Raw genomic sequence first — 15,173 nt, forward strand, 5'->3', positions numbered from 1 at the left:
GCTACCCTTTTTAAACGACAACACTGTATTAGTCACTCTCCAGTCCTCCACCTGTGGGCAGAAATGAAACAATTATCTTTGCGAGGGAAAAGGCATTTTTTCTTTAGCTTCCCACAAGGCCCAAGAATGCACTTGGTCCAACCCTGGGGACATCCACCTTAGCGCACTTTAAGGCCTCCTTGCTAATTCTTATCTGGTCCAAGACGCCACTCATTTCCCTCATTTCTGTAGCTGCCGCAGTAAAAACTGAAGAGAAGTATTCATTAAGTTTCACCCATTTCCCTTGGATCCATACACAGGTGGTCATGTTGATTTTTAAGGGGACCTATTCTTTTCCTAGCCACCCTTTTTCACTTAGCATGCCTATAGCATCTTGAATGCCTTCTCATAATTTACTTTCGGCCTCCCAAATTTTCTCTTAAGTACAATCCCACACTTCCTGTAATTCTGAAGAGATTCATTAGATTCCAATTGCTTACACACAGGGCATGTCTTCCACTTCTTAACTAGAGCCTCAATATCTTACATCAATCAGGCCTCCCTAAACCTGCTAGCCTTGTCCTTCACACCAACTGGAAGATGCTAAGCATTTTGTGGAAAACCACAACTATTGTCTTTAATAACACTGGTAAATGTGACATTACAGTGGAGTGAAAAGTTTGCTAACCAAACTCAGTTTGGGTGAGAGGCTGAGGTTGGAGTTCTTCGGTACCGAGTATAATGTCCCTTCATTCCCAATGTATCTGGTTTTCAAGTTTCTGTACACAAAGTGGCTGCAGAGAGTACCAACCATAAATTGCTAGCAGAAACACACAGAGAGAGGGTGAAAAAAAAAGCATGCTAACCTCAGCTGATCTGGGAAGGTGTAAATGGAGGGAAACAAGAGGAGATAGAGAAATTCCCAGAATGGTGAGATATAATTGGAAATCTGGAAAAAAGAGAATGCAGAAAATATCCAGCATTCCTGGCAGCATCTGTGAGAAAATTAGAAGTACTTGTACACCATCATACACCACCTTAAGATTCATTTTCTTGTAGGCATTTACAGGAATACAATAGGATTTATGATCAACTATGGATAAACAAGCGATAAACTAATGTGCAAGAGTGTGCAAATAGAAAATAATTCTAAGAACACGAGTTGTAGAATTTGTAGGCTGTGAAATCAGTTCAGAGTTGAGATGCCCAGTTCGGAGTCTGTTAATGACTTTTCATCAGACACTGGAAAGGGTAAATTATCTGAAACTCTTATTTAATGTTGAAGGCTGTAATGTGCCCCTTGGGAAGGTGAGCTGCTGTTCCTGGCACTTGCTTTCCCGTTCGTTGGAACAGTACAAGAGGCTAAAGACAGATAGCACGGAGTGTGATAGAAATAACTAAAAGCCATTACTACAGAGGAAAGTACTGAGGTTACACTAAAGACAGATCAGTGGGGAATGCGATAGAAATGGTGAAAAGCCATTACATATAGAGTTAGGTATTGATGTTACACAGGAGGGAACAAAAACCCAGATGATTATAGGGAACCGATAAATAAGAAGCCATCAAGACATTTAAATTTTAGAGCAGTAGGTCAACCGCACAAGCACAAGACTTGTAGCTACTGAAACCAATGGAAAGGGCAAACCAGCTGTGTTTATAGGGATTCACTTTGATCTCCTGCTGAAGCTGATCTTCCTATCCATATCTACAACTAAACTGAAAATCAAATTATTGCAGGTGCTGCAAATCTGAAATAAGGACAGAAAAAATTTGAAATCAAGACAGTTCTGCTTGTTAGATTACAATCATAATTTCATTACCTACAATGATGGATATATTCATTCACCGTATTACTCTCTCCCATCTGTTTTCAGCCCCCCCATTCCTCTGTTTACATTATCTGGCATTTAATCTTTGTAAAATAGCTTTCTGATTAGGAAATTCATTATTTTATGATTTCATTGAAGAGTATTCAAGGAAGCAATTTCTTTTTTAAAAACCTTTAATAATTTTAAATGTCTTTTAAAAACACATTGAATTTGTTTTGATCACACTGTCAGGCAGCATATTCCAGATGGTAACTATTTTTCCCCACATTTCCAGATTCAGCTTATCAACAGTCAGGCAGTGGAAGCAGTTTTTGATGGGAACCTCAATGTGTGGTGATTTGGTGTGCAAGTTGACAGATTGGGCTTGCTGGCAGAGGTGAGGAGGTAGAGGGATAATGGCCATAAGCAGGCAAATGGGACTAGCTTGGATAGACAACTTGGTTGGTGAGGAATTATTTGGGCCGAAGAACCTGCTTTTGTCCTGTATAACTCTACTGTTTATGGTTTTAACCTCATTGGGATGGGTCTTTGCCCAGCTAATGAATAACAATCTCACAGTAAAGAGATAAAATACTCAGATGTTTCTCCTTGAGGTGGTAACCAGAACGAGGAGACGGATTCAGAATAATTACCCATTTAAAGATGACGATGCAGACTATCTCTCGGGGGACTCTGAATCTTTGGGCTTTGCTACACCAAAGAGACACTGTATATATTCAAGGTGGGAATTGACAGAGCTACAAGAAAGTTGAGGGATTGGGGAGTCAGCGGGAAAGTGGCATTGAGGCCAATACTGGATCAGATGTGATGTTACTGATGACTTTATCACAGTCCCAACTAGCCTGCTTGCATTACTGTTTCATGCATAAAGTTCTTCTCCTGAAGCACAGCGGGTGTTTGCAATTCTCTACCGCAGAGGGCAATCATTCATTACTGAATTCAGAGATAGAAAGATTCCTGGCTACTAAAGGAATGAAGGCATGTGGGAATAAGAGAGGAAGGCAATGTTGAAGTGGAGGACCCACTGTGGTCTGGTTGAACAACAGAGCTGGAAGAACAAACGGGCCCCTCCATTTCTCTTGTTCTTTCATCATTTTGATCAGACATCATGGTAGACTCCTCTCCCAGTGGAATTGTACTGCCAGGGGCATGTTGTACTTTGCTTTGGTTACAGAGCTTGAGATTCAGAATCAAATAATCTGCTGGAGGAACTCAGCAGGTCATCAGTGAAGTGAGCAGGAATTGTCTGTGTTGGATGTTGAATTCAGTCAGTTCTTTTCCTCCCAGAGATACCGTTCCACGTGCTGAAATACTCAAGTAGATTGTTTGTTAGTCCAGATTAGTGTCTGTAGTCCCTTGTGTCTCAAGATTCAAATTATTAACCACTTTATTAACTGGTACTTCCAACTCCAAATATCTTCGCAAACATAATGAGCTATAGTGTCTCAAGATTGTCCTGATTATATCTCCTCACTCCTTGCACTAAAGTGATTCACCAAATATTTCCACAAACCCATATTCTCTGAAATCCTCACTCCTGATCGCTGTTCACTCCACCTACCATGCTAGATCATCTCACGGTTTGAATGCTCTGTCATTAACCAGTAACCAAACCAGCAGAGATATGAAGCTGAACCCTAGGGAACTAACAGGCCTTGTACCTGGTGCTCCATCAAACACCCACTGTTGCTGCAATTAAAATCATCCTGAACTTTAGAACAGGGAACAGATGAGCACAGGATCAGGCCCTTAAGGCCATAAATATGCCATTAAGTGCCTAACCCCCTCTACCCACACAAGGTCCACATCCCTCTATCCTCTTCACGATCATCCGCCTGTCTAGGAGCTTCGGAACCATCTCCATTATTTGTTTCCACCATCATCCCGGGAGCACATTCCAGGCACCTACTTTTGTCTGAGAGAAAACTTGCCCTGCTGTTCTCCTTTGAACCTACCCCACCCCACGAATGAGTACCTACAGGGAAGGAAGGGAGAGGCAGATAGTGACACGTAGTGTGCTGTGGTCAGTTTCACTGGGGCTCAGACACTCTAGTCCAACTTTGCCCTGAAGGTGGTGACAAACAGACAACTCACAGCAGATCGGGGGCCGCTCTCTGACGGCTCCTGTGAACGGGAGTCCACTGTCTGACAGCTCTTTTTCCATTGAGAGTGGGGGAGATTCAATCAAAAGGACATGAGTTGAGAGTTAAAGGGCAAAAATTTAGGGGTAACATGAGGGGGAACTTCTTTACTCAGAGAGTGGTAGCTGTGTGGAACGAGCTCCCAGCAGAAGTGGCTGAGGCAGGTTCGATGTTGTTGTTTAAAGTTAAATTGGATAGATACATGGACAGGAAAGGAATGGAGGGTTATGGGCTGAGTGCAGGTCGGTGGGACTAGGTGACAGTAAGAGTTCGGCACGGACTAGAAGGGCCGAGGTGGCCTGTTTCCGTGCTGTAATTGTGATATGGTTATCAAGTTCACAGCTGGGATACGGCGTGAGCTGTGGAGAATCTCCTGGTGAAGTGAGCTGGTCGCTGGACACTTGCTCACCCCACTGAGACTGGGCACCTCATTGAGTGTACCCAGAGGGGTGCCACTTCCCTCCTTTCTGAGTTCTATATGACAAAGGAGCAGAATCAGGCCATTCAGCCCATCGAGTCTGCACCGCCATTCCATCAGGGCTGATTTATTATCCCTCTCAACCCATTCTCTTCCTTTTACCCGTAATATTTAACTAACCTTACTAGAACCCATCAATCTGTTTTAAATATACCTAACAGCTTGCCCTACACAGCCATCTATGGCAATGAATTCCACAGATTCACCACCACCTGGCTAAAGAAATTCTTCCACGTGTTTGTCCTTCTGCTCTGAGGCATGCCATATTGGTCTACACTCCCCTGCTATAGGAAACATCCTTTCCATGTCCACTCCATCTAGGCCTTTCATATTCGATATGTTTCAATGAGATCACCCCTTAGTTTTCTATGCTCCAGTGAGTACAGACCCAGAGCCATCAAACACTGCTCATACATTGACCCTTTCATTCCTGGAATCATTCTAATAAACCTCCTCTGGACCCTCTCCAATGCCAGCACATCTTTTCCTCGATAAATGGCCCAAAACTGCTCACATTACCCCAAGTACAGTTTGACCAATGCCGTACAAAGCCTCAGCATTACATCACTGCTTTTAGATTTGCCTTCATAAATCAATATGAAGTGCAGGAGTTGGTATGTTATCTTTAAGTTGAATAAAACACTTGAAATGCCCTGGTTCATATTTTTTCTCTCTGGTATGCTGTTCTATTCTGTGTATACTGCTTGTTTGGTTACTGCTGAAGATAAGAGAATTGTATCCCATCCAATTTAGGGGAGGTTTCTCTGGTGAGGGACACAAGGCTGGGCTTGGATCTTTGTTGGGGAAGAGAAAAGAGGTTGTAGGACTCGACCTGGAGCGGGGCCGTGACTCAATAAGGCCCGAGGAGAGTGAAGGAGGATTGGCGAAGGGGAAACCATGAGCTCCAACTTTACTTTTTCTTTTCTAACCCTGGAGTCAAATTAAGAATTATAAAGCTAAATCATCTGATTGCATGCAGTGTACTCTCTGTTATTTCATGGTACTGATTTGTAACAGGGTAACATCATGCAGCACCCACACAAACGAGGGGTTCGGGGGCTTGCACTTCAATCTCCCACGCTTAGCGGGACCGGAGATCGTCTTCCCTAGACTCGCGCAGCTGTGTTTCACATTAGTGAGGCCCAGTTTGGAGTGTTATGTGCAGTTCTGGTTTCCTACCTACAAGGATGACATCAATAAGATTGAAGGAATAGAGGAAATGTACAAGGATGTTGCTGGGACTTGAGGACCTGAATTATAGACAAAACTTTAATAGATTAGAGGGACGAAGGGAGATTTGATAGAGCTGTACAAAACTATTACGGCTAGAGACAGGGAAAAAGGAAACAGGCTTTCTCCACTGAGATTAAATGAGATAAGCACTAGAGGTCATGGATTAAGGGTGAGAGGTGAAATGCTAAAGGGGAACATGAGGGGGAACAGCTTTACTCAGAGGATGGTGAGAGCATGGAACCAGCTGGATGGATGTGGGTTTGGACAAGTACATGGATGGGAGGGGAAAATCGATGGGACTAGGCAGAATAATAGTTTGGCATGGACTAGATGGGCCAAAGAGCCTCTGTGCTATAGTGCACTACAGAGGACATATTCTAGTCCTCTCAAAGTTAATGCTAACATTGCATTTGCCTTTCTTATCTGCAAGTTAGCATTTAGGGAATCCTGCAGGCTTATTTCTGAACTGGTTCCCGTTTAGAAAGTATTCCACAGCTTTATTCTTTCTACCAAAGTGCATGACTAAACTGTATTCCATCTGTCACTTCATTGCCCGTTCTCCTAATCCAAGTCCTTCTGCAGACTCCCCACTTCCTCGACACTAGCTGCCTCTTAAACCATCTTCGTATCGCCAACAAACTCGGCCACAAAGCTATTAATCCAGATCACTGACATACAGTATAACACCCCTTGCGCCCAGCTGTGAAGAACCCCACTCCCCACAGCTGAACATGAAATACTATCAACAAGGGCCGGGTAATTCGTTAAAAGAAACACACACGGCGCTACTGTTCCCCCCCCCCCCACCCACCCCCGTTTAAATCGATTCTGGGAAGCAAGGAAGTTGAGGAAGGAACCCGATTACAAAAGAGAATTTCAACCCTTGATCACCGGCGCTCCGCTCCGCAGCACTTACTGCGATCTTCCACATAAAACGCCACCGATTCAGCTCTTGAAACATTTATTACTCCTTAAAAATATACGAACGATTACCAAAGCTCCCGGGATCCGTTGCACGATTGTACAACAGTAGATACATTTTACAGCTCTAGATGTACCTGAGGTTGATCATATCCTGTGCATTAGGCATGTAAAGTTATCCTTTAAATACACTACATGAGGTACGTAGGAATAATATGAATTATTATAACCCGTGCTAGACAAATCATCGTCGAAACAAAACGATCCTCAGCCCATATTTTAACATTAACCAGTCCTAGAAATATATTAAAAGAGTGGTTGTGCCTTCTATCACGGCGCGGAGTCCTTGCACGCTATTATATAAAGTTCTATAAAACGGCGCGGTGTCGAGGTGAAGAGTGCGGCGACTGAGCGGCGTGTTGGGGGCGGCGGTGGCTGGAAGTTGCCGAGGTGCAGCGGAGGGTCTGCCCCAGACCCGAAGGATGTCGATGTGTCCCGGTGCAGTCAAGGGTAGGTCCGGCTTCACTGGCTCGTCGGCACCGTGCCGTTCAGTCTCGGCCCCGTGAGCTGGGCCTGCTCGGCGGTCTGCGGGCTGTTCCCCGGCGGCGTCGGTGCCCCAGTCTGGCCGCCCCCTGCCTCCAGCTGCCCGCTGCCCCCGTCCCAGCTCTGGGTCGGGCTGCCGGGCACGGTGAAGTGCAGCGCAGGCTCCTGCGCCCGGTTGTCGCGGGGTGTGGTGGCGGTCGTGGGGCTGCTGTCGACCTTGGCCGGCAGTTTCACCGGCTTCCAGATGAGGCTGTAATAGACGGCCAGGATGATGGCGGCCAGCGAGACGGAGAGCACGTAAGCCAGCACCGTGGCCAGCCTCACCCATTTCTTGTCGCTTTTCGCCGCCATCTTCGCCTTGTCGCCGGTGAAGGTGGCCGGCTTGCCTTTATCCCCGCCGGGTTTGAAATCCTTGTCCCTCATCGCTGCCTCCTCATTTGTTGTTGTCGTCGGGTGGAAGTTAGCGTGTGATGCGGGCGCTGTGGTCCGCCCGGAGCATGGCAGTGCCCAGGGATCCCGCTTTCAGTCCCAGGCACGGTCCCAAACCGCGGCTCTCTGTCCGCACCGTTCCCCGGTCTCTACACCGGCTCGCTGCCTCAGCTCTCCGTCTTCATTGTCACCAACTGGAGCGTCTGTTTGTAACAAAACAGCCGGAGGAGGGGTTGGGGAGGGGAGGGGAGGGCAAGTGAGGCAGCTCTTAAAGCGGCAGCATCCAGCCCCGGTAGTGGGCGCGGATGAGTCGTGCGCTGGAGCAGGTGGTTGGAGGGGGTCTCCGATCAGACAGCACCTCTCCCTCTTCCCCGTCTTTGTTTTACACGGCACGGCATCCCTGTGCTGCGCCGTTGCAGCTGGTCAAAGGCCTCGTTTGAGACCATTTCAGTTTCAGGGGCTGCGCACGTCAAGGTGCCGCACACAGCCATGCGATAACGGCGTGTAGTGAGGGGCAGCTGATGTCCAGAACAACTCTGACCGGAGCTCCTAAAGTCTCTGCCCTGGGACCTTAGATGAGCAACTGCGAGAAAAGACTGAGCTCGAGATGTGGCCTTCTCTGAAGAAGGGGCTAAATTTAGGGATGTGGCGCTCGGGGCCTTTAAAGCATACCCGAAAGTTGCATCAGTTTTGTGAAAGATCAGGCGGGGATTTTCCTCCGGTTGCCGCATTTCCGGTACTGTATCCTGGGTGCATTGCCTTAACATCATAAATGCTGGAAACAGCCATCTAGCCACAGCAATGCGAACCCAGTCAGAGCTGCAACAATTAATGTTTGTTGTATTTGTTGATGTCTCGGGCTAAGCCAGTGTTTATTGCCTACTTCCAGTTGTCCTTACTGGGGGGGCGGGGCTCCGTCGGTCGGGTCAAATATGGATGTTGCGACGCAGCTGTCTACGTGATAAGCGAGCCTGGGCAGTACGATTTGGAGAGGAAGCTGTTGCCCATGTAGCAGGCAACGCAGCTCCACGCAGCTGATAAATCCAGAGGAACGGCAGAGACCCATGCAGGGTTTGCCAGCCAGTCAGCGTTAAACTCAATGTAGGCATGCGTTAGGGACACCAGCTCCGGACTTCACCTCGGGGCTTATTCTCAAAGCCTTCCCCATGAGTGGGTGTTGCCGCAAGGCAGTGGAGGTTTGAGATCAAAGTGTTCCTTCTCCTAGATGAGTTGCCAGAAGATACTGGTTTTAAGGAGCCAGGAACACGCCTTTCGCCTCTTCTCCTGTCAGTAGAAACTCAGTACCACGTGCGAAGGCCAGGATCTGGACTTGGTTATCAGAGGCTCTTTGAGATGCTCGCCTGTTGGGAGCATTTAATAGGCAAGGGGAGAGTGGCCCCAGTCTCTCTGCCGGCTGTAACAACCTGAAGATCCCTTAACTGGACCATTTCAGGAAAACCGCAGTCTTGTCAGTTCAGCATAAAGAGATGGAGAACAGGTCAATGTTGTAATGATGGACATGAAAACAAAAATTTCAGAAGTTAACTGATTATTGATCTTTTTATTTTTCTAGAAATAATTTGTGTAATGCTCCATTTGTCTGTGGGAAGTTCAGAAGAGAAGTGTTCTGTTGTATAGATGCTCTCATAACTCACTTCGGGAATACTTGACAAGAACAATTTGGGTGAATGCCATTCACACAGCATCCAGGCAAAACTGTGCACTTGGCTACCACCTCATCCACTGCCCCAGACATTCAGACCCTCTACTGCTTGAGCACAATGATTACAATCTGTACCACCGCAACTGTATCTCGGCAGTTCCTTGTCCACAAAGTCGTAGCATTAAGGCAGACAATGGCAGCATGAGAAAGCAGAACAATATTACACTGGAATAGGCCATTTGGCGCACAAAGTATGTGCTGAATGTGATGCCAAATTAAAATAAATCCCATCATACTGTACATGATCCATATCCTTCCATTCCCTCCATATTCCTGTGTCTGTCTAACAGCTTCTTAAAGTTTCCACCACTACCCCTGGCAACCAACCCCACACACCAATCACATATCTATCGCTGCCACCACTACCCCGGCAGCCAATTCCAGACACCAACCACATAATCATCTCCACAACTATCCTTGTGAGCCAACCGCAGACACCAACTGCATATCTATCTTCATCACTACCCCTGGCAGCCAACCCCAGACACCAACTGCATATCTACAGTATCTTCATCACTACCCCTGGCTGCCAACCCCAGACACCAACCGTGTATCTATCTCCACCACTATCCTTATGAGCCAACTCTAGACACCAACTGCTCTCTGTCCAAAAAACTTGCCCCACACATCTCCTTCATATCCCAGAGTTTCCTTCTATCTCCATCTCAGGGGATAGATTTATGACAAACATCAGTGAATTACCACACCCTTCCTCCCATCCTGCCTCCCTCTTTCCATTCCATTCCCCTAATTCCTCCCCACCCTAAACTGTGCCCTTTGGTATTCAACATTTCTACAACGTTCCTCAATTGTTGAGGATTCAACAATTTATTCATTTCCGTAGATACTGCCTGACCTGCTGAGTTCATCCAGCATTTTTGTGCATTGCTCTGGATTCTGACTGTCCACTCCTCTTGTAATTCTATCAGGTCTCCCCTCATCCTCTAACACTCCAAGAGAAAACAACCCAAGTCCAACCTCTCCTTACAGCTCATACCCTCTAATCCAGACAACATCCTGATAAACCTTTTCTGCACCCTCCCCATGCCTGCTTTCTCTCTATCATAGGGCATTAGGGTTGCACACAATTCTCCAGGTACAGCCCAACCAAAGTTTTATACAGCTGCACTGGAATGTCACAAAGAGGGAGCACTTCGACATTCCCTCCTCCCTGGCTCAGGTGGGTCCCCACTGACAACCAGCATGGCAGGAATTGGAACACTATAGTGGGACACAGGAGACTGGTAAGAATTTCCAGAGGTTACAACAAGGCAAATGATGAGGTTATTGTTGGGACAAGGCCAGTAGTTATGACAGTTCAATGCACACAAAATGCTGGAGGAACCCAGCAGAATTCTGGCATCTTCCCCTTCCCTTCCAGTCCTGGAAAAGGGTCTCAGCCCAAAACATTGGCTGTTTACTCACTTCCATAGATGCCGCCCGGCCTGCCGAGTCACTCCAGCCTAGTGTGAGTGTTGCTCTGGGTTTCCAGCATCTGCAAAATTTCTCATGTTTTTATTAATTACAATGATCTAACTGTTCATGACTAGGCTGTAGTGGGTGACTTCGAGTACTTCAGTCCTCAGGGTGAAGGTATGTTAGTGCAATTGAGAAGCATTTCCAGGATTTTGACCTAGTGATGATGAAGAGTTGTATTCCTAGGGAGTTGTCTATTCCAGCACGTGAAGACAGACTCTGGCGGATTGAGCGGACGAGACCAATGAAGGATCCAACGGCGGTCTCTGCAAGTGTCGTGGAACATGTAGAGCACGACAAGATACAGAAGACGTCCTGATCATCCACTGTGCCTAGTCCCATCTCCAGACGCCTCGACTCTTGTTTTGCCACTGGATCCAGATGGGAATTGGGAAGAGAGAGTGAGGCTGACGCTGCGCAACTCTCCCTCACTTAAATCCAAATCTCGCGCTTGTCTCAACACCATCAATGGTGTCGAGGTCCACATCGACGTTGATGGACGAACACACATATTCCTAGGGTAGGGATAGTCATCACCTTTGCTCCAAAGTACAAAATATAATCTCTTGTTACCACTGGGCCTAAATCCTGAAATCCTTCTGTCTGTCCATCAGCATTGTGTGTCAGCTACGGCTCGAGAAATGACTGCGAAGCCTGGATATTGACGACCATTCAGATGGTAGAGAATGGCATTGTTCAGAACAGAAAAGTCCATTCCTCGCTGCTGCTGGTTTCTATCTAACTCTTGTGACGGGGTCCTAAATTACCCCTGTGAACTGTGCTTTTGAAAAGAGAGAGAGAGAGTTATTTAACAGCGACATCTTGTTTTTAAGAGAGAGAGAAAGAAAGAGAGAGAGACGAAGACTGCTTTGAGATGGTGTTATGAATCCCTAAGGTTCATATTTTCTGTGGACTGTCACTTTAAGGCACGAGGAAGAACTGAGACTAACTTTTGGATTTCTGCTGAGTTCGGAGAGAGAGGGCACCGAGCAGCTCGTAAGTCGCTATGGTGACCAAGGGCGGTGTTATTTGATGGACAATCAATGTTATAGTTTCTCTGGAGCGTGTTTATACCTCCCAAGGACATGGCCTGCTAGTGCATCCTTACACAGACAGAGAAGGGAGGAGTTATTTGAATGACAGTTGGTACTCAGTACGGTGAGATAAATAGAAGTTCAGATGATAGACCTGAGACACATGATTTTGGACACTGAATGAGCTTTGTTGTGCCCACAGAAAAAGTGGGTTTTTGGAGGATCGGTCAGGCGGATCAATCAGTGGCTCTTGCAGTGTGAACAGGACGTGACCGGTGGGGAATTATTTGTGTTTCCAGCCCTCGCCTGGGTTGATAGCTCCACCACAGAAGAACGGTCCCTTTTGTTTGGTCACAGTCGGTGACTTTTAAAGGACTTCGGAGGACAACAGGAAGATCAACATCGTCAGCTCACCTGAAGACTCAAATCTCTTCCTCTCTCTCTCTCTCTCTCTCTCCCTATCACTACTCAACTCAATACCACGAACTGGACTGCACTTATCATCGTAAGACTGTATCTATTTACCCTGAGACTTGAAGAAGCTTGGTTTTCATATATATTCCACACTTACTTATATATAGTCATTGCTAACCTGTTTGATTTATTCTGCATTTATTTTACTGTATTGCGTAGTTTCTAATAAATACCATTAGTTAATAGCAACACTGGACTCCAAAGTGTTTTCCATTTGTGCTGGTTCTTTAACCTGTCATGGGGTACGTGACACTCTTCCCTACCACAGACATTCCCTCTCTCTCCATCTCAGAGGATAGATTTATGACAAACATCAGTGGATCACTGTGCTCTTCCTCCCATCCTGCCTCCCTGCTTCTATTCCATACTCCCAATTCCTCCATCTATCAGTTCTACTCCAATGTTGAGACTCTCTGTATAGCTTCTTCTGAAATGTCTTTTGTTCCTGAACTATGCCTTACCCTCTGCCTTTGGCCACATCTCATCCATTTCTCATATCACTTGTCTCACTGGGTGAACAAGTATAGAGATCCCCTGTTCCCAGTCTTCCAGCCCAGCAGTCTCCACTTTCCTTTGCATCATCCTTTGCAATTCAATAAATTCCAATAAGATTCTAGTACAGACACATCCTCCCCTCTCTTCAGCTTTTCAGATACCAGATCCTCCGTGACTCCCTGGCCCACTCTTCTGTTCCCACCAAACACCCCACATCTTACAACGTTTCCCCTTTAAACAGAGGCAACACAGTGCTTGACCTTCCACCCTTTCACCACTGTCCGGGGACACAAAATGTCTCTCCAGAAGGAGCAGTGATTCACTTACACACACTTTCCAGTCTAGTATTCTGTGTTCAGTTCACAATGTGGTCTCCTCTACCCTGGGGAAACAGAACACATTCTGGCTGATTGTTGTGTAGAGTGCCTTCCTCTGCACCATCTTCTTATTCTGGTTTCTTCCCCCTTCCTTTCCAGTCCTGATGAAGGGTCTCAGCCCAAAACGTTGACTGTTTGTTCCTCTCCATAGCTGCTGTTGACGTACTGGGTTTCCAGCATTGTGTTCATGTTGAAGAGTGCCTGTCTTCTATCCACAGGACGTGACCCTGAGCTCCTTGTTATCTGCCACTTTAATTCTACGTCCCACTCTGATCCATCCTGCACCGTCACAGTGAGGTCCAGCGTGAGTTTGTGGAACAACACTTCCTCTTCCATCTGCGCACACAGCAGTTTTCTGGACTCAGTAATGAATTCTACAACTTCGAGAGCTTAATCCACTCTTATCACAACTGTCCAGTCCTGCTGTAGGTCACCCACCTGTTATATTGGCTCACACTTTTCTCTTTCCACAGTTTAGTCTGATTGGCTTGACACATCAGCTCAGCATTCTGCATCATTTGTCCTATCCCCATCCCCATCCCCTCCATCGCTTGGCCTCTGCACGCAGTGCCCACTTTATTAGGTACACTTGTACACCTACTCAATAATGCAAATAACTAATCAGCCAATCATGTGTCAGCAACTCTGTGCATTAAAACATGCAGACATGATCAAGAGCTTGTTGCTCAGGCTAAAGATCAGAATGGAGAAGAATTGTGATCTAAGTGACTCTGACTGTGGAATGATTGTTGGTACCAGACAGGGTGGTTTGAGTACCTCAGAAACTGCTGATCTCCTGGGATTTTCACACACAGTAGTCTCCAGAGTTTACAGAGAATGGTGCGAAAGGCAAACAAAAAAAAATCCAGTGAGCAGCAGTTCTGTGGGTAAATAAACCTTAAACGTGAGAGAGGTCAGAGGAGAATGGCCAAACTGGTTCAAACTGACAGGAAGGTGACAGTAACTCAAATAACCACATGTTACAACGGCGAGGTACAGAAGAGCATCTCTGAACGCACAACACGTCAAACCTTGAAGTGGATGGGCTGACGCAGCAGTTGACCATAATCATTCACTCAGTGACCACTTTATTAGGTCCAGGAAGTACAGGAGGTACCGAATAAAGTGGCCACTGTGTAGAAGTTCCTTCTTTTAGACGATGTCTCTTTAACTTCGCTCAATAATTCAGAATCATGAGATCTATTGGCTTTGCAACAGCAGTACAATACAATACATAATAAAAACTGAATTACACTACATTATGTTTAAAATTACAGTATATTATATTATTAAAAAGTTAAATTAAATAATTAGTGCAAAAAGAGAGAAAAAAAATGATTTTATCACCATCTTATCCCTATGATAAACCTAGGCACCTGTCCTCTCCCTATCCATTCCACCCCTCACCCCTCCCCCCAACACTTCCTCTGCAATATGAAACTTGCAACTTTTTTCTCTTTCCCAGTTCTGACACAGAATCTTTAATTTGAAACATTACCTCTGTTTCTCTCTCCAGAGATACTGGTACTTTACAAAACACCTGATCTACTTGTGTAGGTCACTGACTGACCAACGTTAGTACATTATAAACAATTCCTCAGTATGAATTCTGAGTAGGGGAGTGAATGTTATTTGTTGGGTATTATCCCATGGTGATGGCATATATTTGTGGACTGTCTTGGCCCAGGGGAAGAGCTGGTATCACCTGATCTCCTGGCCCAACTCCAGGGAGCAGATCTCTGCATCCTCGGATAATTGCCTTCCACTAACAACAACTTTCCTGTGTCCAACCCAGCTTAAACCATTTCCCGGACACAGTGAAAACATATTATATACTTATTGAGATACAGCATGGAATAAAACCCTACTAGCCATTCGAGCTGCACTGCTCAGAAACCTCTGATTTAACCCTAGCCTAATCACAGGACAATTTACAATGACTAATTAACCTACCAACCAAAGGTACATCTTTGGACCATCGGAGGAAACAGGAGCACCCGGACGAAACCCACACAGTCACAGGGCGAACATACAAACT

The 15,173-nt window shown here is 46.0% G+C and overlaps 1 protein-coding gene across 1 annotated transcript; it reads right to left on the minus strand.

Moving 5' to 3' along the window:
• Positions 1 to 6,515: 6,515 nt before the first annotated feature.
• On the minus strand, positions 6,516 to 8,423 carry LOC140200699 (uncharacterized). The gene has a single exon (XM_072264275.1). It carries the CDS (start codon positions 7,548 to 7,550, stop codon positions 7,107 to 7,109), a length of 444 nt encoding a protein of 147 aa, XP_072120376.1. The 5' UTR covers positions 7,551 to 8,423; the 3' UTR covers positions 6,516 to 7,106.
• Between the last annotated feature and the right edge of the window lie 6,750 nt (positions 8,424 to 15,173).

The sequence above is a fragment of the Mobula birostris genome, chromosome 1, assembly GCF_030028105.1.
Source record: "Mobula birostris isolate sMobBir1 chromosome 1, sMobBir1.hap1, whole genome shotgun sequence".
Classification (NCBI taxonomy): domain Eukaryota; kingdom Metazoa; phylum Chordata; class Chondrichthyes; order Myliobatiformes; family Myliobatidae; genus Mobula; species Mobula birostris.

What these genes read in the sequence shown, in the direction of transcription:
- LOC140200699 (XM_072264275.1), bottom strand. Translation starts at nt 7,550, where the DNA reads ATGAGGGACAAGGATTTCAAACCCGGCGGGGATAAAGGCAAGCCGGCC.